A 25461-nucleotide genomic window follows, 5' to 3' on the forward strand; every position below is an offset into this window, starting at 1 on the left:
CTCGTCGTCCGATTGCGGCTCATCTTTAACCTGAACTTCTTCCATTTTATGATATAGTTCTGTATACTATTTATCTTCAGAAAAGTCAAGAGATGGGATTGATCCAGGTGAGTACTATAAAGGGTATACTTGTGTGTATATAGAATATGTTTAGTTCTTATAAATAATTGAGTTTTTACCGGCTCTTAACCAGCTAGCATCATTTGATCCTGCAGAATCTTGTTTGTTTTGGAGAGAAAAATAAATAGTCGGTTAAAATCAGCTGACTGACGCTTAGAGGTGGTAAGACATCGATGCATCGGTATTTCAAACATATTTAGTATATTTAATGGTACATCACTGATGTACGTCAGCTTTTCATCTGCCAACACTGGCGTAGGCTCATCCCTAGCTGTGGTATTTTTTATATTTGCACAACACTATTTTCGATGTCGCTGTGTGTTGTGTGTGTGTTTCGTGATAAACAATTTTGAAAAACAATTTACGCACATTTGCGGGGCTCAAAAGCAACCAAAATGTCGAAATAAACCAGCAGCAAGTGCTCAAATTCACGCGTGAGTAGTTAGCAGTGACTTTTCACCCATTTTTCCCAGAAGAAAATAGGTTTTTGAATGCAATTACGTTCGGGAGAAAGAGAAAAAAAACGTTTGCCTGTATTTGTGCTGCTGCTTCTTCCTTGCTGCGGCCGCCACACTTTTGTTGTTGTTGTTGTTTTCGTTGTGTTGGGGGCAAAAACAGTATTGCTTTTGTTGTTTTTTTTTCGTTTTTTCTCTGCAGGGTTTTATTCTGCAACATATGTGTGTGTGCGTGTGCACTGTGTATGTATAAGTGTGAGCGCGCCATTAATTGAACAAAAAAAAAAAAAGAAAAACGGGAAAAAGTAGCATCACTTATAAATACACACAATAAACTTAAATTTTTATTATGTTTTGAAAATACTTGAAATTCTTGTCTGAAATTCTTCCTTCCCAATTCCACTTGAGCCTCTGTCGCTGCCTCGGTCGGCGTCGCTGCCGGCAGCACAGGTGCGGAATATTCAAATTTCGAATTTCAAGTGCAACAAAACAAAAAACAATCGAAACTCGCTGCTCTCTTTCTTCTCACCTTTATGACTCAGCTTTGGGGCTTTATTGATAATTCCGCTCTCTTTCCACCCGCTTTCAAACGGTAAATAATAAACAGCGCCCCGGCAGGCGAATCTTATCAAGAACTCGCGCCAGTGATGCCAATTTCAATTGATACCAAAGGGGTGAACCAAAAGAGGTTAATTTCTCATTTATAACTATTAGTATTAATCATTTCCTTGAAAAACTTGACTTTGTAGAGTGGAAAGATATTAGCTTTAACCTATATCTCAAAGATTATAAATAGGCTCTATTCTTTAAAAAAAAAATTCAGTCGCAATGAATTTAGTTATTTAGCTTAAACTCAATAAACACTTAAAATTAAACTATACTTGAAAATTAACTAATTGCTTAAATATCCTTTTAGAACAAATAGGATGTAAATACGCTTTATACTTTTGTTGGAATACACATTACTTGTTTTCCAACCAAAATTTTTTTTTCAAAAATATAATTTTCAATATCAATTTATTTGTGTGTACATATTTTGTGTGCTTATCTACGCTACGCTGTTTTTGACGCGCTTCTTTATTTGTTATCAGTGACGGGGGAAAATCACAGAGAGCCGTGTGCAATTGAAATTGCAATTGCAGTTGCAGAAGAAGGTACTGTAGCAGTCAGCAGCAACAGTGCTGGCAAGTTACTATAGACCAATTAGATAAATGTGAAGATTTAATAGTTTATTAATATTACGTCTGCCTAGAAGTAGGAAATAAGAAAACCCAAGAAAATAAAATGGGTTTCCAAAATATTTTGAAATAATTTTAACAAAAATCTAAATTTGTAAAATGTTTGTAGTATAAAACAATTATTATTATTTAAATAACGATTTCCATATTGTGGAGTATGGCCAAGTGAGCAACACTACACTTGCAGCCAAAGTTTTTCCTTTGTCGAAGGCAACTGAAGCGAAGCGCGACACAAGACGAGAAGATTTGCAATGTGTGCACTCAATTCCACTTGGCGAACCGCCTCGACATGTGGGTGGGTGGGTTTGATTTTTCTAGTGGTTCCGATCTGGGTTCTGTTGGGGTTTGTTTTATTCCATTTCTGTGGTTTGCTCCGGTGATTTAATACAGTGGGCACTAGATAAACGGAAGATCTTATAATCACATCGTCTTTAATACTTAAGTAATAATATGTCAAATCTTAATGGGATCAGAAGTTTCAAGAAATACCGACTTCAGGTCATATAAAATTTTTATCAATAGTTTGTATATTCGTTGATGAATCATTTAAGATTAAAATCTCAACACAATCGCATGTGGATTATATTTACATTTGACAAACTTCACCAACACTTGAAATGCTGTCTTATAAGCTGAATCATTTGTTAACTTTCCGGCTAATCTGATTTGTGACTTGCATTCGCTATCGGCAGTGGGGTTTTCCATCCGATTTTAGTTGCCGTGTTAATTCCCGGGGCAAGACCACAAATCATTTTGAGAAACGCCGCAAGAAGTTCCCAGTGAAACTTATGGTTAGTCTGAAGTAACGCCCCCGATCCAAAGTTTCTAGCCGTATCGCTCCCACACATTGGAGGTCCCACCCACAAAACACAGTTGCTTTTGCTATAGGTTTTAACTGTTATTCTAATTTATGTTGCATATTGTTTAGCTAGAAATTTAGCTTCAACTTTGCGCCCCTCGTCTCTCTTTTTGATTGGCAATTCAAATTTGCCAGCCCGAAAATTAAGTGCGCAAAGTCAATATTTCAATTTAGGCATAAACCAACAGAAAAAAGTCTGAAAAAAAGGCAACTGAAATGCATATGGGCAATTTGCATACAGCGGTGGTTGGTCCAAGTAACTGGTGGTTTGGTGGTTTGGTGGCTCAGCCTACGCACCACATAAAGTGGCAAATGCAAACGCAAATTCAGCGGCGGCCTCTTGAAATGAGCTCCGAATGGTTTGTCTCACAAACCGCTGCGTTTTGCTTGCCAAATAATTATGTTATTAATTGGATTTATGCGCAGTTTGTGCAACAAGCAACATGCAAATTTTCGTGTCAGTAAGTCAACAAAAATAATAAAAACCAAAATCAAAATTGATCAAGCCATTACAATTTCCCATTCCACTTATATCTTGAGACCAAGAAAAAATTTGAGGAACAAAGTTGTAGGGTAATATTACAATGAAAGAAAGAACCATTGTAAAAAGATTTAGGTTTTTTATTTGCTTGAAAATAATGGTTATACTTATTTTCAATACAAGGATATTGTGAAAATTTAAAACACCTTAAGTCACCTTTATTATTTTCTCGAATATATAGAAATAGGTAATGTTTTTTGGTAAAAGGTATATTATATTAATAGTTCCATTAAAACTATGCTTCAAGGGATTAGATTTAAGCTAATATTTCAAAGTTTAGGCATATTGCCCCGAAACGCGCTGTAACAATCTGGCAAGCGGCTTATCGCAGGAAACTAATTTTAGATCTATCGAAAGCGTGATTTACGCTTTTCAGTTTTTTCTCAACCAGTGTCAGTGGGCGGCCCCTTCTTGTTATTTTTTGGTATCCATATAAATATTTTTGTTCCCCATCCTGCTCTTGATCTTCTTGTCGCGATAATCCGTCCGCGCAATGGTAATAAAACGACAAACAAAACACAACAAAGCCAAACGAAAAAGAAAACCAAAAAAATTGTCAACACGACAAAGATTTGAACCTATTTTTAGACCCTGTCGCAATAGGATTTTCTCTTTTATTGTCATAATACCGGCAACAACTTTATTAAAAAGTGCTTGGGAGCAGATCCTTATCAACGGCTTTGGTTCCGCAGCTCGAATCATTGGCTTTTAAAGCAAAGATCAAGAGTTATTGCCTTCAGTGGGTTATGGAAGTAAAATATACTCTTTGTTATGAGGGAAACAAAATTAAGTTAAGCAGGATTTCTAAAGAATATTAGATAAAATCATGTAATAGAAGTATAGTTTTGACAATGATATCTTAATAAAATATAATGGCCCACCTATAACCCTAAACCACTTCCTAAAAATATAAATTCATTGGCCTGACTCGCTCAAAGCCCGTAAAAGTGCCACATTGAGGGCGCGAAATTGAAGCAAATGGCAGCTAAAAGAGACAAACTGCGCCAAAACTTATGAAAACGCAACTTTAAACTGTAATAAAGTGGGAAATTACAGCGCATAAATCTCTGTCGCCGAACTGTCAGTGCCGGCGACTGGGAATATGGGAATAGTTATGGGTTGACGAGGGGTCTCCAAAGAGGGGGCCTCTAAGCGGGGCTCGAAAGGCGGAGAAGTCATGCAACAGGCGGTGGATGGAGCCAACACCCACGCAAGTCGAGCTCGTCTTGAATGAAATTAGCCCGAAACTAGAGTTTACAGTTTAGCAGCTACTGACGATCGCAGTTGGCTCAGTTGCATACCAAGTGTTCGGCGTCTTAGCCACACACAGTGAACTGGCCAAGACTGATTGGGCATTCCGGCGTTGTCCTACTCGATCGGCGCTTCATTGCCCATATAATGCTAATAATTATTGCATTTAAAATCTAATAAATTTTTGCATTGACAACGCGGAGTTCGCTGAAGTCGTGAGGTGGGGGCATGAAAACCATTCCCAGCCGCTCCTCTTTTAATGGTGGAGATATCCATCAAAGCATGGTCAAGTAATGAGGAAGTCTTCTTTCAACTAGTTTGATACTTATTAAGATTAAAGATATACTGTTGTGATTTTTATTTTTCTTTTACCAGTACATATTGTGTGAAATATCATTGATTTTTTACCTATCTATCTTCCAGTAATACTTATATTTAAAATATTTAAAATTTTAGATAGTATTTAGTATCTACATAACTAAAATATAATTTGTTGGTGTCTCTATTTCAGCTTTAAAGCTTATAACATGTAATGATTTCTTCCATCTCTTCCATTTTAGTGATCATCAATTTATTGTTTACCTCCTGATAGAAGGGTACTGATTCTTCTTTGCTTACACTGCTGGTCTTTTGAATTCTTCTGCGGTCTCTTCTGGCGCTCGTCTCTAGTGGATCGCTTTCGAAGCTTTTGACCATAATTGTGGTACTTGTCATTGTTTGTGTCGCATTGCCAACTTTTAAGTACAGACTGCCCCGTGCGTGTTAAATACATGTAATTAGCCATGTTTGTGCCATTTAATCCACTCGATTGTGGACTTCTCCTTCTACCGACTCCTGGTTTTTTTTTCGTTCAGAACCCGCTTAGTCGCGCGGCGACGCTTTTCTAAGAATTCTTTTACGTTTTGTTTTGGCGCACGCATTAGGCGCCACACAGCGGCAGCACGTTTAACCCGCAGGACAGGCGGAAGGGTTAAGCGGACACTGGGCACTGCGCACTGGGCACTGGGGGGTTAACGGGGGAGCAATCTCGGGAACTGTGGCGCATACTCCACATATTTATGGCTATTTAAGCGAACCGAACGAATCGTGGATGCCGATGACGATGACGAACTTGCTGCAGTTGCTGCTGTTCTGTTGCATGTTGCACTTTTGGATCTTTGCTCCTGGACAGACGAGGTCGGAAAAATAGTACTATAGTACAACTTACAGAACATGAGTTACACCTACTATTCAGAAGTATAATGATTTATAATGATCCAATTAGCGATTATAACCTTAAACCAGATCAATTCATGAATTCTTACACTAAACTTTATTATCAGTTCGAAATACTGCTTAGATATATTATATGGAATGACAGTGAAATTGCCTTTATGCCTTTATGAGTAGGTTTGAAGTTAACATGTATTGGCACCATACTTTTTGGAAAATAACCTTTAAAGTTAGGTGAGATTTCATAATATTTTTCTTTACTTATTTTATGAGTAGGATCCTCATTTTTTGACCATTACTGTGTATGTTGCTCCTTGTTCCTGCCACTGCTGCTGTGGTCCGGCAGTCATTGGCATTGATTGGCAGTTGAACACGCAACAATTGTTGCATGTTTAGGCGTCGGCAGTGACGGTGAGACGACAAGAACACAACAAAGCAACAACACTGGGGCACAGGAGCAAACATCACAACAAAGTTGAGGACTTCAACTTCTGGCAGTTCACTTTTGTCACATTGTGATATTTAGCGATTACCTTGTGCGCGGTTTAATTGGCTAGTGAGTTGGCATCAAAATTTGTTAAGTTCTATTAGAAGGCAGTGGCATTGTAATTACCTTTTTAGTAACGAAGATATAGAAATTTCCATTTTTAAATATGGGTTTTTGTAGCTTAAGGACACAGTAGCTATAGCTGCAATAAAAAAAGCATAGGTTATAGGTAATTTCTCAATTGCCTTTTAACCTGAGAATAGATAAATAAATATAGGTTTTTATATATTAAAATACTGTCGTGGTATATGTAAAATGCGTTGCAATTTGATTGAAAACGTTTTTAAAATGTGTTTAAAGTGGTATACCTCAGAATTATGTCCTTTCCATACTTAGATGAATAGACAATCTGATAGAACTAAAGTGCATTTAGGTGTTTCTCTAGGTTTAGCATACATTGAGTATAAATAATGTTCAAAATATTGTTTTAAATATTAAAAATCCTTTTTGGCGCTATTGTAACTGGGAACATTTCCTCTAAAAGTGGCCTCGACCACCCACCACCGACTTCGGTTTCCAGAAAAGCGGTGGTGTCTCCGTGTTGACAGCTCAATTACTCACATGACAAAGCCTCTGCGTGGCCCTCTGCAATTATCGCGGCAATTATTTGCAATTAGAATTGAGTTAATTTACTTTAAAAAAGGATTTTCTCCTGTGCCTGCGCATTTTTGTCCCTTGACGTTTGCACTTTGGCACGTGAATTGAAGGGTTTCATGTGTGTTTGTGCAATTTGCGTGCATAAATTTTTATTGTTTCAGACGGACTACATAATTATGGCGTACGGAGGGTTTTGTTATGTTCGCAGTTTTCACTTCTGTTTTCGAGGGGAGTGCGCTTCATTACTATTTTCGATTTTATTGCGACTGTGTAATGTTACCCATGTTGGCAATAAATTCGCGTTTAGTAGTGTTAAACACGCAATAAAAAAAGTGGGAGGAGCGATCGTCTACAAACATGCTCGCATTCTAAGCATATGTACAGTTGGGGCTAGAAATATAGGGTTGATTAATTAATAAATTCAAATCATGACAATAACAATACTTATGTATTTATTAAAAGAACATAAACTACAAAAGACAGTGTGGAATTAAAAAAAAATTGCATCCCTGTAGGCAAAGTTAAAAATCCGAAAATGTAAAAAAAATTTGACCTCGAAGAGGGGTCAATAGGTCCAACTAGTTGTATTGATCATCAAAACAATAAACCATTCAAACGATAATAGAATTTATTTCATATTTTAAAGTCTTCATAACTATAACTCTAACTTTTCAACGGTTGATTGTGGTACAAAACTAAAAAGTTAAACTCTGTTAAAAAAAATTTTTTTAGCTACAATTTTTTTTTTGACCTTGTCTGTTCTGATGTTTGTATGTTTCCTGCTTGATTTGGCAACTCCACTTGCAATTTTCAGCACGCCCCATCAGCTGTTTGCCTGCTGTGCTCCCCCTTAAATAGTTGGCAGTGCATTCACGAAGAGGAATTCGTTTTGTTCTCGGTTATTTTCGTATCTCAAAACGCCCTACTAGAGGAGGGCTCCATCGAATTTCGAGTTAGATTTCACGCAAGTCCCACGCACGAAAAAATTCGTTGACGCTGCCCTCTCTTGATCACCTCCCTTCACAGGCCCCATTTCCCCATTTTCCTCCTCTTTTCCTGCCTTCACTTGCTGTTGTGGTTGCGGTGGGGTGTTTACAGTTTGATTGTGATTGTGGGTTGACGCCACCTCCACCACCAAAGGCCAATGCACTGGGAACAAAAGGGTACGATTTTTCCTAACAATAAAAAAAACATCAATATATAATTATTAATATTTATAAAGATTTATAAAAAAAATTTATATAATTTATTATTATTTAATTTAAATTATTCGTTTAAATTTCATTTCCAATTTTTGAACTCTTAGTTTAACTAGAAAACGCCCCTAATTTGAAATACGATCCAGGCCGAATGTATATAAATAAAAAGAGTTTTCGCTCCCAGATCACATGCATTCCTTTTCTCGTTCTCGTTTTGTAGAGTGTTTTGAACCCTTCTTCTACATCTTAAATTAAAATTTTACTGAATTATGCTTATTAAATGAACTCATTTTTCTCCCTGTGTGGTATTTTTTCACACAAACACGTTTGCGTTCACGTGCAGGCGCCCCAACTGCAGATAGGGCATTTTGATTTGTTTAAAACAAAACTTTTGATGCCTGAGTAGTGGTGTGCACTTGGCCGCCTGTGCACACACTGAAACTCAATTACGAATACGAATACGTCACTCAACGGTCTTTTAAAATCAGGGCTGCGGAATAGGTAGCAATAAAATAGGGGAAACTGAAAGGGGGATAGAAACTCTATTAAAATAAAAGTCCTAAAATTACATTTTTTGGAAATTCATTAGGTATTTATTTAAAAAAATTGTTATAAGCCAAATTTTTTTTAAAAAGTATTTTTAAAAGTTTAAACTATAATATATATACAATATTAAATGTACTATAACTGGTTTTGTACACTTATAAAACTGATATTTTAGATGTTTTATTTTGTTTAAATTTTGAACACCTTCAAATGGGGTGGGTTAACCTACAGCTTTATTAGCTTAGTTTTTTTACGAGTATTTCCTGAAGTTTAAACTTTAATATATATACAATTTTAAATGTATTTTAACTGGTTTTGTAAATTTTTAAAAGTGATTTATAAATTTTTGGGTTTTTATTTTGGTTTTTTGAACTCCTTCAAATGGGGTGTCTTAACCTACAGCTCCTATAGGGCGGTCCTGCTGTTTTGCATCCCTGGCTTGCACACACAGATACAAAATACGAATGCAATGTTGGGCTGCCTTCAGTTCGTCAGTCAGTCAGTTCAGTTCCTCACTCACTCAATCAGGCAGTCTGTCAGTCAGTCAACACTCGGTGGACTCAGTTTTCTGTGCAGGCAGAGCAACCCGTTCGGCATTCGTTGTCGATCGGTCGGGTCGTGCAGTTGATTTCTGAATTGGCGCTCGCTTTTCTCGTTCTCTGGGGATTTTGCGTAATTTGCGGCGAAAATAAAATAAATATTATGGCAAACAGCTTCGATAAATTAAGTTATTACTGCTGAAGCGCATACCGAATTGTGGATGATTTTGGCAAATGAAGAGATAACAATTGAATTGATAATCGAAACGGAAATGTAACTGCAGCAAAGAGTCGATCCGATCGTCGTGGAGGGTCGCATTTGCATACGAGAATAACATTTTGATGCTGATTTTGATTTGTGCATTTGTGCATCGGTGTCGTCGCGCCAGTGCGTGTGTTAGTGTGTGCGTGCAATAAAAATAAATAAAATAATATCTGCAATCTCAACATCATCATGTGTACGTTTAGTAGTTCCCATTTCCCCCCAGTCTTTTCAATTTTCCCTGCCCTCCTTGATTTTTGAGTTTTCCTCAAATCGAAACTTTTGATGGCCTGGCCGCCCGTTTGGTTCGGTTCTTTATCTCTGTTTTTGTGTGTGCATTGTTTGTTTATTTTTAAACATGGGTCCAAGTCCCTATTCTTCTCTCTCTCTGATTTTTTTTTCTGGTACTCGTACCCTTTACTACACTTTTTGCCCGCTTTCAATGGCAACGGAAGTGCTTCTGTACTTCTGTAGCTCGCTACTTGCCACATTTTCCCATCCACCTTTATTTCTTTTACCTGGCTCCCATGATTTACGCCTTATTGTCACTGCCGCATTTATGATTGATTATCGATTGGAATTATATGATACGCATGCGCGAATGCGTGCCTGCCATAAAAGTCCCTCAAAGTCCTTGGTCCAACGTTCCTCCATTTGAGTTATGATCGGCGAGTCCCTGATTATCGCAGCACTGAAAATAAAGCGGGGTTTATAGCTAAAAAACTTTGTGAAATAAATCAGTCAGATATTAAACTGGGTATTAACAACTCGAAGTGATCTGTAATTTTAATACTTTTTCTTTTCAATGGTAAATTTTGATTAGGGAACTTAATAAATCATAAGATAACTCAACAAAGCTTAAATTCAAATTAGAAAAAAGAAACAAGTAAATCTTTGACAGTTTTGTATAATTTTAAAAGGAGTAGTTTAGGAATTTCAGAACCTGATGGATCATTTTCTTTCGAGTGTTGATTTCTTGGAATATGAAAGAAGACTGGGCCAGATTTGGGTGGGGCAAAAGGAAAATACAAAAAGAAGGAAGGCAAAGGGAGGTGGATACGTGATCTGAGCTCTGGTAATATGTAATTGCGAATTACGATTATTGATCTTTAATTAATTGAGGGAAGGTCCCCATGCGTGCAGAAACCATATGACAATGGATCATAAAGGCCTATTAAATTGCTTAAATTATATTTAACATCGTTCAATCAAACTTGCATAAAAATATGAACAAACAAGTATTGTAATTAATTATTCATTAAAGTAATTATTATAATAACATATGAAGAATATTTGCTGAGTTGATATCTTATTTTGATCCCAAATATTTTGTGTCCCCTAACAAGTTATTGAAGTTATTGTTAAAATCTATGCAAATAATGAATTATGTTTCTTATAAATCCTGAGAATTAATAGTTGAGTGTCCTTTATTGAAAATTTTATGATCATTTATGTTGAACCCCACTTTTGCACACTATTTGTCAATGCTTTGCACAAACAAGCCGGGGGCTTTCTTAAAATTTGTATGCTTACCCCACAATCAATCGAATTCCACAAGACAGGCCAATCCACAAGACCACGATTGCCACCTAAAAACACATAAAACCACCGGTCAGCTGGACAAATACATGGGTTTCTCTATCAACCGTAACCCTCTTGATAAGTCTGATCGGACACCCTGCCAAGTGTCACTCTTGTCGTATTTTGTGTTCTAACAAAAAATTCTTTAACTCAGGATACGAAATGCATAGCTACTCTTATGTGAAATGTGTTTAATGTGTTTCAAAAGACAGAATCTATGTATTTAAATATAGATTGTATGTAAATGGGTGATAATATTGAATTGATTTTAAATGAAAAAATATTTTTACATTATCTATTTTACTACTATTTTTAATGATCGTGCTTGAATTATAATGCAATCATAAAACTTGTTTGTTGTATGAAAAACATTGAAATTAGTGTTCTAGGAGCCTTTGATTATTTCCTTGTTAAAACCATTCTATTATTAATAGTACAATATACAATAAATACAAAGGGAAAAGCTAGGTAAATCTATCAAGCTCCAACGTTGGAAACATTTATATTTTTTGCAAGTAGAGTATTTTTTGTATATCTCCAAAGGCCATTTTTAGCGCCTGGGGCTCTGGGTGACTTTGGGCAATTAAAAAAGTGGGTTCCCCGATCCACTGGCCCCCTTGGGCTTGGGTTACGCCTCCTTCCCATCGGCGACAACATAAAATTGTCAATGCTGCAAAAAGTAAGATGAAAAAAAATAGTATAACAACTCGGGCAACGCCCCACGGTTTTAGGCCTGAGTTGAGCGAGAAAATCGAAATTAATTCACGCAACGGCTAATTTGGGCAGAAATATGCGCCAGTTGGTCTGTCGGTCCAATCGAGAGGTGTTTTCTTGTTGTCCAAGTGTTGCACTTGTTGATTTATCGTCGGCATTTAATTGCTTTTGAAATTGGATTTACTAGCCTCCTGCAAAAAAGGGGGTTGTTCGCCTTGTGTGGCTTGCTTTTTGCCGATTTTTGCGATTTTAGTGCTCCAGCTTGCACAAATTAATTGCTACTACAAATTTTCATTCAATTAGGTTTTGTCACTTTTAAATTTAATTAAACATTTTTTGACACCTCGAGGAAAAATACGAGAGATTGAGTTTAGCATAGAAACTAAGACAGACAACTAAAAAGCAAAACTTGCCACCGAGCAGAAGTTTTTTCAGAAATGCTGTTAACATTGAAATGTCATAATTCAAATTGAATTGTTGTCTTTACCGTTAGACACAGTGACGTTCCAAAAGGGAGGAAAAGTCCAGGGGTTGGGGAAAAAGGGGGGTAGACCCACAATTGTGGTGCTGACAAGTTGTAAACCATTTGGTTATCATTTGCGCTAATTATGAGATGCAGTTCTCGACACTCAACTCGGTTCTCTGTTAAGTACAGTAGAGCTACGCTTATAAGGAAAGTTATTAGAAGATTGAATTGGAAGATTTGTAAACCAGGTTAAACTTATCATTCCAAAGAGACTTCTAATAAATCAATCAATTATATCATTATATTAACAGCTAGTCTGCAATATAATTAGAAAATTTACTTTAAGTAAGGTACGGTAGTTGAACCCAACACATTACTCAACAATTTATAAAATATTGTTATCATAAGGTCACTGAACAAGATGTTTGTGTCCGGTTACCAATTTTTGTTAATAACATTTTCTAAGAATTGATAGGGAAAGCCGAATTTCACACGAAATTATTATCTTTGTTTTACATTTTTCCTATTAATTCAATTTTTATTGACAAGAATAGCTCTTTACTTAAATAGTTGGTCAGTACTAATTCCTTTGAATTGGAAAGTAATGTTTTCTTTGCTAACCTGGAGATATTTTATAGATTTCAAAGAACTGCCCGACCCAAAAAATTCCCCCTTACAATAGAATCATTCTTCAAATGACGTCAACAGCGATTGGCGATCAACAATAACCATATTTAATAGATAAAAATAATTTTCCAACGAAAACGAGATTCGATTAATCAGCTAACCAACTAACTGAAGCAATAATAGCCATAATTCTCAATGTGAAAATGTTGCAGGCGATTTGCATGCAATTGGCCGCCAACATCGAAAGTGGGAGGAGTCCGTTCATGACAGGAACCTCCCAACGACTTCATTCACAAGCCAAAAACATGATGCATTGAAAGGCCCCATAGATATATTCCCTCCTTCTCCGATTTCTGCTGGGCACTTGGCCAAGCGGGTAACGACACTGTGAGAAAAGGAGTGAAATAAATTGATTTTTATTATAAAAGTCTATGAAATATATGGTATATACATTTAAAAATGGATTGTTAAAAGGTGTTTGATCCAAAAAATATCCACTTAAAAGGGAATTTATTTATACTATTGACTTACTTCCTTTTTCTCCCGGTGCATTCAAATTTAGCATGCGTTGTTGTGGGCGTTGCAGAGGCAATCTAAGCTCGATGATGAATGTATGCGATTCTATTTGTATTTATTATTTATATATGCTTTTTACTTACTCTGTCCAACAGACTATCCGCCCGCTGATAGTTATACCGGTTATCGGGTGACTCCACCCCAAATCAACGGCAGCAGCAACAACAACAGCCACCACATCACCAACAACAATAACAACAACATCTGCAGCACTAGCAGCAGCAGCATCAGCAATAACAACAACAACCACAGCCACAGTTTGACCACAGCAATCAACAGCAGCAGAATGGACACCGACGATGTGGAATCAAACACCAGCAGTGCCATGTCCACACTGGGCTCACTATTCTCCTTCACATCGCCGGCGGTTAAGAAGCTGCTGGGCTGGAAACAGGGCGACGAGGAGGAGAAATGGGCGGAGAAGGCCGTCGATAGTCTGGTGAAGAAGCTAAAGAAGCGCAAGGGCGCCATCGAGGAGCTGGAGCGGGCGCTCTCCTGTCCCGGCCAGCCCTCGAAGTGTGTCACCATTCCACGCTCACTGGACGGACGATTACAGGTGGGTTATTTGGATTACATACATTGGGTAATCAACTAATTTGATCCTTTATTTCAGGTCTCCCATCGCAAGGGTCTGCCGCATGTGATCTACTGCCGCGTGTGGCGCTGGCCCGATCTGCAGTCGCACCACGAACTGAAGCCCCTCGAGCTGTGCCAGTACCCCTTTAGCGCCAAGCAGAAGGAGGTCTGCATCAATCCGTACCATTACAAGCGTGTGGAGAGTCCAGTTCTCCCGCCAGTTCTCGTTCCTCGCCACTCGGAGTACGCACCCGGACACTCCATGCTGCAGTTTAACCACGTGGCCGAGCCCAGTATGCCGCACAATGTGAGCTACTCGAACAGTGGATTCAATTCGCACAGCCTGAGCACCAGCAACACATCGGTGGGCAGTCCGAGTTCCGTCAACTCCAATCCCAATTCGCCGTATGACAGTTTGGCGGGAACACCGCCGCCCGCCTACAGTCCCTCCGAGGACGGCAATTCCAACAATCCCAATGACGGTGGCCAACTACTGGATGCCCCGATGGGTGATGTGGCACAGGTCAGCTATGCGGAGCCCGCCTTCTGGGCCTCGATTGCCTACTATGAGCTGAACTGCCGGGTAGGCGAGGTGTTCCACTGCAACAATAACTCGGTGATCGTCGATGGTTTCACGAATCCGTCCAACAACTCGGATCGCTGCTGCCTTGGCCAGCTAAGCAATGTGAACAGGAACAGCACCATCGAGAACACACGCCGACATATAGGTGCGTTTTCTTGCTTACTAACCTAAGACTTTTGGGAATGTCAGTTTCTTTTTTTGATTATAATTGCCTCATTGTGAGCTAATATAAGTCATTCATGGGAATTTCCGATAAGCAGCTGACTTCAAGTGAGCCATAACTCTTTTAGATTGTAATTTAAATGGTCTTAAATTGGAATACGAAGTCTTCTTATCTGTTATAAAAATAGATTTGGTAGTTAGACAAGAGTAGGTCGTCATGAGTGGAAAAAGTATTAAAAGCAATCGCTAATTGTTGTCTTTTTCCTCCCACAGGCAAGGGCGTTCATCTGTACTATGTGACCGGCGAGGTGTACGCCGAGTGCCTGTCCGACTCCGCCATTTTTGTGCAGTCGCGCAACTGCAACTACCACCATGGATTCCATCCGAGTACCGTGTGCAAGATACCGCCGGGCTGCTCGCTGAAGATCTTTAACAATCAAGAATTTGCTCAGCTGCTGTCGCAGTCGGTGAACAATGGATTCGAGGCCGTCTATGAGCTCACGAAGATGTGCACGATCCGGATGTCGTTCGTGAAGGGCTGGGGAGCGGAGTACCATCGCCAGGATGTGACATCGACGCCCTGTTGGATTGAGATCCATCTGCATGGGCCTCTCCAGTGGCTTGACAAGGTGCTCACGCAAATGGGCTCGCCACATAATGCAATTAGTTCGGTATCCTAAGCGTAAGATGAGGGGATCCCTCAAGGGAAACGAAGAGAAAAACAATACAAAACCAGTAGCTAAATGAGTACGTGCGAGTGAAAGCTAAGTGTGAAAAAGACGTAGAGAACACAGGACAACGGAGAGAGTATAGAGGTTTGTGCCCGATGAGGGGTGCAAACTGATCAGTGTCTATACAGCTCATCTGCAAATTTAAATAGATGTACGCAAACTACTCCAACACCCGCCCTTTGCCCATATTTTATAGTTTATCGTATGATTTTCTATGCGAATGTCATTCCTAACGCTACATCCAAGTAATAAAAACAACGGCGAGCTAAAAACCCAATTACAAAGTGGTATAACTATTTACAATGATCTACATGCTATAATATTAATGATCTATGCCCATTGGCAACCAGTTGTTGTTCAAGTCTATTTCAAGTGCTAATTATGTGTCATTGCAAAACTGCTTTAAATATAAAACAAAACACATTTAAGTAACCCTCAAACTTTAAATACATAAGCAACAAAAATTTAAATAGGGATATGAAAGAACTTATTGCAATACATTTCTTAAAATGATTTTTAGAACTCCTTATTTACGTTTTATATTTCTCATTTGCGGTTTGCCTTTGATCAACGAATTAAATGTTCAATTAAGTTGATTTAAATCTATGGTTTAACTAATTTTAAGTTATAAAAAAATCGAAAACTACAAACAAAAAAATAAATACCAGCGAAATTTAAGAGTGGAAAAATTGTTTTTGAATTAATCAATTTTCCAACCAATGATCTTTTTTATCTTAAGTAAAAATAATTTTGTTTAGACCAGGAAAAAATAAATTTTTATATGAATAGATTACACTATAATTTTCCTAGTTTTATGATTGTCTTCGATTTTGTTTCAAATAAAACCATGTGTGCCGAAATATCAGTAGCTGAAAATAAAAATTCCGCAAAAGAAATGCTTAATTTTGAAAAAATTCTGTTTTCGACCTATGAGTTATTTTATTATGTTTATCGGATATGTGCAAAACCTTTGCAAGTTTAAATAAAATATATAATATATCCTCCAGAAATATGAAAATGTAAATTTAGCTGTATATTAGAGGCTTGGGCAAGTCATGGCCTTATCTAAAATTGAATATAGTATTTGTGCCTGTTCTATATTTTACGGAGGCCTTTAAACTGCAGAGCAAGAGTTTTTGAAAAAACATTGTGAAAATACCCAAGTAAAGATACAAAATAACGAGCGAAGAAAAATAAATATTTGCCTTAAAGTTTACAAGTTTTTGAGCAGCTACCACAGAATGCTATAAATTGCCTTAAACACGCCTTGCATGCCTCTTAATGTTTAACGTAAAATTGTAATAAAAAAATATGAATTAAAAATAAATAGATACAAAACTTTTTCAGCGGATTTCCATTTTCTTCTTCAGTTAAATGGAAATTTGTATTTTTGAACATTTTTAAATGCCTTACAAACAATGGGATGGTCTGAGCTACTGTCTCCATGCCATTGCCTTCGATGGCGTTAAACTCCTTTTCGTCCTTTTCGAATTAAAGTATTTTGCATTCTTAATTGCAGAACGATATGGTCCAAGATGCAATTATATTTAACATTTTTAGAGTGGTTTTATTCTAGATCCGATGGATGGGGCAACCGAACTTTAAGAGACAAGCTGCCTTTATTTAGTGGGCCACAGAGCTTTTCTATAAAGTAGTGGTCACGCCTTTAGATCATTTGATCATAGTACATAATAACATAGAAGTAGATAAGCTTATTCACTGGCAATGAGGTAAGTTTTAATGTTTTCTCTCTGTTTATGTTTATTTATTTTGACTTATGAAACACGATTTCTTAAGAATTTGCATTAAGTAAACCAGAAACTGGTGGACAGCCAAGGTTCTCTTGTAGTTAAATTTCTTAGTTTCCGGTTTCATTAAATATTTAGTATATTTTCTTGGCATTTTCAATACAAATCGAGTTGTATTTTTATTAAGTTCCAATAATATAATTATAATATTATAATAATTGTAATTCAGAGTTCCCCCTTTTAGTATATTACCATAGTCGACTATGTTTAAGTAAAATATTCCCTATTTAAAACCGTTATTTCTTAATTTTAAATGTCGAATGTTATCGATAGCTGGCAGTACCTTCACGAAAACGGCACTTCTGGCACTTAATTGACAGCGGCACAAAAATATATATCGATATAAATATTTATACGATTATAAGTATTTTAAATCTTTCACAACCCTATTTCCCACCCACCTCTATTGTTTTTTTCTATCAACATGAGCGCTGTGAACGATCCCCTGGAACTATTGTCGAATAAGGGCAACCGGCAGGCCTCCTTTTTGAACCCGATATGGAATCCGCTGGCCTGCGGATTGGCTGGAGTGGGCGTGGCCATTTTCGTCAACTGGGGATTCCGTAGACCCGTGCTTTCCGGTAAGTTTTCGCCTCGTTTCCATGTGACGTAACATTGTTTTTGTCGGGTATAACTAATGAAATGCCGATTTTTTGCAGGCATCCAGAAACATATTGCCTTTGGGGCCCTGGGCGTCGGTGCTGGATACTATTTCGACCAGAAGAGGAACGACTATCTGGCCAAAAGAGATGCCGTCCTCCGGCACTATATTGAACTGCATCCCGACGATTTCCCCGTGAAGGGTGAGTTTATACAGGGGAAGTTCTATATTCCCAAAACCCTTTTCTAAACCTTTCCTCTATTTCTAGAACGCAAGACCTACGGTCAAGTCCTGGAGAGTTGGGTGCCAGTTCGTTAAATGGATCGAAATCTTTGTTGTAAAGCGAACGATGGAAGTAGTTAATAAAGAAGCTTTAATTGTAAAACATACGATTGTGAAAATGGAGCAAATGGATTAGTTATTGAAAGTGTTTCTATGGAATGCGTTGGAGTATTTAACTTTACTAATTGAAAATTGTGGAGGTCAAACCAAAAATTAATTCGAATTTCTATAGGAGCTTATTTTAAATTGGATGCATTATAAATATTCGGGTGTTCAGCGTATGTTTAAATATGTTTAATGCATTTAAAAGTAATAAATAAGCCAGCAAACATATATGTTAATTCTAATTTTAAAGTCTCCACTGCACCTATTTTTTAAAACTTAATATAAATATCTTTATCTTATATGTGTACCTAATAGGTACACCTATGTAGAAACGAATCAGAATGAGGGTTGTGTCTTAGCTAGAGCAATAGCGGGTCTACAAACCATGAAGTTGATATTGCAATTCCTGGGTTTCGACTTTAGACTTCCACAAGTGAGACAAAAAAAACTCTGTGAGGAACGTGTATTTTTATTAAGAACGCGTCCTATTTCTAGAAGACAAAAAATGGCCAAAAGAGCGAGACATAAAATGGTAAAAAGTAAAGTAAGGTAAGAAGTAAATACTTTACTTTACATTTTTAAAAAAAAATTATCTTACTGTACATTTCGATATATCGATTACCGTCTGTTTTAGGTACACCTCTAGTAAGAGCTTCTTGAAAATCGAGTAAATACTCTTTGGTCGCGGTGAAAAACGGATCGAACTTTTTGTAGGATGTGTCTGCGCAAAAAGTTTATCCGCGAATAGTTTATCTTTAAAAAACAGCAGTCAGAAAGCTGAAAAAACGCGCTAAAAATCAATAAAAAAAAACAAACCAGTGAAGCTAAAAAAATATATTGCAAATATTCAAAAACCAAATAAAAAATATTTTAAGTTCAGTTCGTGTGCTTGTGCCTGTGTGCGTCTTCGTTTTACCGTTACAATTTACGAAAACCGAAATAAAGTGTCATTAGTGACAAAATAAATGCCAACACCAATAGTCAAACAAAGCAAAACCAATTATTGCTAATTATTAAAAAAAAACAAACATAAAAAGTTTTTTCGCCTTTACTTTTTGTGACCGAGAAAAAGGTTAGAAAACCAAAAGTAATACAAAAGCCGTCGGCATAATTCACCTGGGAATTTTCTTATCAGCAAACAACGATTATGGCAAAGGTAAGAAAGCTGGGCTCTTAATTTTATTACGAAATTATTTATTTACGAACAGATGGTGGTGCTCTGAACTCCTTTTCGCCTTGTATGTGTGTACTTTCCCACAGAAAATGTTTGTCAATTTGGTTTTTATTTTATTGCCTGTGGGTGGGTGGCTTTTGGGCTAGTCCTTTTGGGTGGATATTCCCCTCGTTTGTATAAATTATGCATGTCCTGTGGATTCGCATTGATTTCCTTGGATTGCGAATGGAATCGATTCCCCACGATATTTTATGATGTGTAAAATTGAACGGAATTCGTACGTAGCAAACCAAGTTTTGTAGAGCCATAAAAACAGTTATGGCAAAAAGGTACACTCAAGTCGAGTACAAGGGGAGTAAGAGGAATGGAGGAGATTTGGAGGCCTGTCGTAAAGAGAACACAAAATCGTTAAGGTTAGAAAAACAAAGAAAAAGGGAGGGGTACTATGGAAGTAATTGGATGAATTTGATGTTTCTTTCTTGTGTCAAATTTAGACCAATTCTTCCCCATTATTTGGAATTTAACTTAAAGTTTCTAATTCTAGTAGTTCTTTCACATAATTTGGTATTTAACTTAAATTTATTAATTCTAATATATGTAAATCTTAAGTGTTTTCCGTTAACTTTTATATATTAATTACGTTGGATGCTTTTGTATAGTTACATACTATGTACTACTTAGGTAAAAGCTAACAAAAAGTCGAATAAAATTTCACCTTAGTGATACATTTATTAATTTGGTATTTAACTTAAAGTTTTTTATTCTAATATATTTAAATCTTAAGTGATTTCCGTTAACTTTTATATATTAATTAGGTTGGAGGGTTTTGTTTAGTTACATACTATGTACTACTTAGGTAAAAGCTAACAAATAGTCGAATAAAAAATTACCCTTAGTGGTATATTTATTAATTTGGTATTTAACTTAAAGTTTTTAATTTTAATATATGTAAGTCTTAAGTGTTTTCTGTTAACTTTTATATAAAAATTAGGTTGGAGGCTTTTGTATAGTTACATAATAGTAGTAGTAGTACATAGGTACTACTTAGGTAAAAGCTAACAAATAGTCGAATAAAAAATTACCCTTAGTGGTATATTTATTAATTTGGTCTTTAACTTAAAGTTTTTAATTTTAATATATGTAAGTCTTAAGTGTTTTCTGTTAACTTTTATATAAAAATTAGGTTGGAGGCTTTTGTATAGTTACATACTATGTACTACTTAGGTAAAAGCTAACAAAAAGTCGAATAAAAATTCACCTTAGTGATATATAAGACATTTTAATTCAGTTTTAAAAAATCCTGGCTATTTAAATAAAACATTACCCCATAAACGACATCTTAATTGGTGTACCTACAGTTTTCCAACTTAAGAAATAATTTTTTCTTTAACCGCTTTAACATCCCGTGCATCAGGCTAATGGGTGAATTTCTAAAGTACTTTCCTCTCAACCCCAAGAAGTTGCGCTTATGGGCCAATCTGCACGCTATTACGATGTACGGCCGTAAAAAGCCAAGGAGCCCTCAGTCTCAATCCCAATCAAGGGATTAAAGCTCCGGAGTGAAGCCATTTCTCACTGGCCACGGAAAAAAGTCCAGCGAAAAAATGAGCCACATTTTTCTTGAGGTTTTTGGCTCGCGGCACTACGTCGATATGTGCAGCTCGAGCAAATTTGGTAATACATTTTTTATGACCCACCCACGTGTGGGATTCAAGAGTGGGTTGGTGGTTTAATGGGTGGTTGGAGATACCCAACCACAGTCGCGTGTCTGCTTGAAGAACTTTCGCTCGTGACAGGTTTGTTTTGCTCTTGATAAATTACAGTGCCAATTGTCGCTCAACATGAAATTACTTTCCTCTATCTTAAAGTTTTCCTCATTTCCCCAGCCGTTTTCCCTTCATTTTTCACCCTTCTGGCTGGGTCTATGAAATTTTGATTTGCTCGCCAAATGCGACCAAATGTCCTCAAGTCAAGTTCAGACTTTACAACCGAGATTCTTGAGGCACTGGGGTTCCTAGAGATACAACTATTATTATGTGCTCAGGAAGAGGGAGACTACCTAACCAGCTTTCAGTAGCTTGTCCTTGAGTGGCCTTTGAAAACGGTTAAATAAGTTCTCGAGATAACATCTTTGGATGAACAATTGGTTACCCTATAATTGTTAGCAAATATGTCTTATAAAAATGTTTTTTCAAATGTCTATGCTGGCAGAAAAGCAAAAATATTAGAATTTCTTGTATTTTTCCTATCAAAATTGTACTACACAACCCAATTTCCCAACGACAACGCCCTACATCAAAGTCTACAGGGTACGACCAAAATATATGTAGTATATTTGTATCCCTCAATGACTCTGCCCTTTTTTTGTTGCCTTCGCCTTTTTTCGCGACAGGCTCATAATCATCAGAGTTTTGCCCGCCCACTTTTCTCCCACTTTCCATCCATTTTGTCGTCTTGCCATGGCCCCTATATCATTATGTGCAGCCTGTAGTATTATTATATTCCTTTCATACAATTGTCGACAGGGGGGCGCCTCCTATATACATTTTTTTTCGTGTCAACAGCAGCAGGCGCAACCGCAGGAGCTGCCTGCAAGTGCAAGGATAACAGGACGAAACTAACAATAAGTTGAAGCCATTTTTCTTGTATACATACATAGATGTAGGGCCCCCCACTAATGCGGAAAAGATCTAGAAAAACAGCATGAAAATGCTGGAAATTTATAGAGTGAATATTTGGAAAACGGAATAAAAGTTGTATGATAAAATATACAATATATAATTTTACTCATTTCTTATAAATATATTTATTTCTTTGAGTGATTATTTTGAGATCAACTAAAAGTTGTCTGATTAAATATACAATATACTTACAACCCAATGATTAATCATTAAATCTACAATATAACTTAAAACCTCTTGACTTTTAATTATTCCTTACAATTTGGCTAGGAAATTTTACCTGATTTTAAAGAGAGATCTTTAAAAATGGCAATGCAAACTTTTTGTTCATTTCACTCTACAAATAATACAATACAATTAGAGTTTTTCTTCCACTACGGGAGTCATCATTTTGCCATCGAACACTTTCAGTTGGTAGCATCTGTTGCAATATGGAGAGCTTAGCCGCCCTTCTACATTTTCCCAGACCCCCATATGATTCCCCACTACCATATCCACTATACGTTTGCCATTTATGATTTATGCTGGCATCGGTGGCATTTCTGTATTGACTTAACGCGAAATGCGTTGCATGCCACCGAAAAGGGCTTCTAGCCTCCAATTCGCTTCGCAATTTTCCATTTATTTATGGCTGCATTTGCTGCATGAAAATGTATTGATAACGCTTTTCCTTTCCGGCCGCATATTGAAACGCATCTGTATGAATTCGCTTTGGCATATATGCGTAATAAACAATCAGGTAATCCCCAGGTCGATATAATCTATGCTAATTCGCAACCTCATCGTTTTCGGTTTTGTTTGCTCTGCTGGATGATTGGAAAATTGTTAATTAATAAAGTTTGCAGTTTGGGTATATGCTCATTATTTATTGCAAACAGAATACTATATACTATAATATTTTATCTCTAATTAGTTTTTGCTGAGAAACGTAATTACTTAATTTATTAATATATAATATGCGGCACATATGTTGATAAATTATGAATTATAAGAAAATGTGAGAAAAGTTTTTATAATTAAAAGTTTAATTTGCATTCCTAATGGAAAAAGTTAGCCATTTATAGATAAAATATCTCTAACCATCTGCAACTTAATTAAGTTTATTTTACCCGCTTGTGGCATGTAATAAATTCTGAATAGAAAATGAGTAAATTAACTGCACTGAAATGTGTCTTATCCTTCGCCTGGAAGCTCTCCAGCGTCATTATCCTTGCATATTTTTGTGGGCGTCGCATGCATCGTGGTTTTTTCCTCCATTTCCCCCGGTCGGTTTTTTCGTCCACCATTTGGAATTCCGGAGCAAACACGTGGGTCGCCAATGTGGCAGGGAAAACGCGGCAAAATGTTGTAAGATTCCTAAGCTAATTTCATTAAATATTCATGGCCACGACACGACAATGCACACAAAGTGCACACAAAAATACATATACATATAGACAGGAGACACAAAAATGTATACAGGCACTGACGTCGTTGCAGTTTTTCTTACTGCGGATGCTACAGCTACACTCAAAAAATTCCAATTTGTTTTGAAAAATACAAAAGTTAAAATAACATAAAAATTCTAATATTTAACCTGTTATAGTACTCTTAATAATTAGGTACTGTATATAGTCGAAGGTTCCCCACAAATCACTTTAAAATGTCAGTTCAGGTGTCTAAAAGTATGCAACATTATATTTAAAACTTTGAAGTACACCTTTATTTATTTACTGCATACTTTAGGACACCTGAATTACATTTACTAGTGTTTTTAAGTCTCTAATGATTTATGTGGTACTTCCAATGTATTATTTAAAATGTTTATTGATCAAGAATAATTTTTCACTGTTGAATAACGTTTTTTTCAAAGTGCATGCACTGCCAAAATGTCAAACGGGCTTAAATTTTAACGTGCCTGGCTAAGTTTTTCGGGCGAAAACGCCGCACATGTGTGGCTTAGTCGATAAAACAAGAGTGACGGGTTTTCGGAAAGGGGATGCAGAGATATATCCACATATATCCTTCATCCACCCATTGTTGTGCCGAAATTAATAGTGTTTGCACTTGGGGCTCAGTAGCAGCAGCTGCCCCTGACAAATTTTCATTTAATCACTCCGCCCCGGGGTTCAAGGTGATTTGATTGCATTTTGATATATGAGTCGCTACAGAAATAAATAAAAGATGAAGAAAAAATTTACTGACGTTTGATAAATGTTCTAGCTTCTTTTAGGATGCCAGCCAATTGTCTAATGCGGTATTCTACGCTCTGAACAATTTCTTTTTCCACCACTACAACTAATTTAATTAAGTTGCACAAAAAGCAGAAACTCGTGGGGTTGAAGTGGTTGGAAATAAAAAGGGGGCGCAGATAAAAACCCTTGGAACAACATTGGGGCTGACCCCAGACAGCGAGTCGTGTCCTTTGCAACCCGGAGACCATTAAATGGCCTGACAAATGGTATATTAGCATTGGGCAAATTTAGCCAGAATGAATAGGTTCACTAAGCCTCGGGGATACCCTGAATGGGGTTGCCAAAGCTGCAGGGATTTTGGATGAAAGTTGATTTTCTTAGCACATTTTTTTTGCAGGAACTTAGAAAAAGTTAAAATTACTTTCTGCAAAATCATTAGAATATTTAAAATAGTTGTTTATGTGTCTAAAAGTATGCAACAAAATATATTAAATCTGAAATACAGATAGATTCGTTGCGAAACACGATAATCTATTTTTCACTGCATACTTTTAGGTACTTTTCTAAGTAATTTTGAAACACCTAAATTATTTATTCTTATATATTTCAATTTTTGTTGCGTTTGTAAAAGCAAGAACAAAATTTTAATTTGTAAATTGTTTTAATTTGAACCTTTTGAAGAGCATCTTAAGTCCATGTAGAGGGTCTTTCAAATTTCCATTTGCCCTACACTCTGTACTCCATAAATTTATGGAGTTTTTGCCTCCCCTTATAGAATTTTACAATTTCTTTCCCTTGTTTGTTTTTTGTGCAGACTTGCGATTTCCTGCCAACTTCTGGGTTTTGTTTGCTTGACTTGTGTCTCGGCAAATTTCTTTGGACAGCTTGAGAAATGGCAAATGGATAAAAGTAGATGAGAGATACTCATGTCCGCAATAAATTTGTGGCCCATGTTTTGTGTGCTATGCAAATTTATTTAACGATTTAATTACACAAATATGGCCTCGAAATCGTTTCAAATGGGCAAATAATTTTGGGTTTAATTAAATATTAACACGCACACATAGTTTATGGCATCAATTTGAATTAATTGTAGTTTCAACGGCACTAAAAGCACAATCAGAACGAACCGTGTGAAAATGCAATCAAAAAATATTCAATAAAATGAAATGAAAACAGACGGTAAAAACCCTACCAGTTGGATATAGAATCGTCTTTCTGGGCTCGCATGTATGCAGAATGATAAAAACGTTG

At 36.7% G+C, this 25461-nt stretch overlaps 3 protein-coding genes across 3 annotated transcripts in view; all 3 read left to right on the forward strand.

Moving 5' to 3' along the window:
• Positions 1 to 396: 396 nt before the first annotated feature.
• Positions 397 to 16733, forward strand: Mad (Mothers against dpp). Its single transcript, XM_017088210.4, has 4 exons — positions 397 to 554; positions 13426 to 13886; positions 13944 to 14634; positions 14925 to 16733. The coding sequence occupies exons 2-4, from the start codon at positions 13617 to 13619 to the stop codon at positions 15329 to 15331; spliced, it is 1368 nt and encodes a 455-aa protein (XP_016943699.1). The 5' UTR covers positions 397 to 554; positions 13426 to 13616; the 3' UTR covers positions 15332 to 16733.
• An 824-nt stretch (positions 16734 to 17557) lies between these two features.
• Positions 17558 to 18180, forward strand: ND-B14.5B (NADH dehydrogenase (ubiquinone) B14.5 B subunit). Its single transcript, XM_017074751.4, has 3 exons — positions 17558 to 17771; positions 17850 to 17993; positions 18060 to 18180. Exons 1-3 carry the CDS (start codon positions 17615 to 17617, stop codon positions 18107 to 18109), a joined length of 351 nt encoding a protein of 116 aa, XP_016930240.1. The 5' UTR covers positions 17558 to 17614; the 3' UTR covers positions 18110 to 18180.
• A 672-nt stretch (positions 18181 to 18852) lies between these two features.
• The window catches only part of toc (toucan), a 90446-nt gene continuing 83837 nt past the window's right edge, over positions 18853 to 25461 (forward strand). Inside the window, exon 1 of the mRNA XM_017082457.4 lies at positions 18853 to 19334. Coding sequence (XP_016937946.3) covers positions 19326 to 19334 — 9 coding nt within the window. The 5' untranslated portion in view covers positions 18853 to 19325. The remainder of the gene's footprint in view (positions 19335 to 25461) is intronic.

The sequence above is a fragment of the Drosophila suzukii genome, chromosome 2L (genome assembly GCF_043229965.1).
Source record: "Drosophila suzukii chromosome 2L, CBGP_Dsuzu_IsoJpt1.0, whole genome shotgun sequence".
NCBI classification, from domain to species: domain Eukaryota; kingdom Metazoa; phylum Arthropoda; class Insecta; order Diptera; family Drosophilidae; genus Drosophila; species Drosophila suzukii.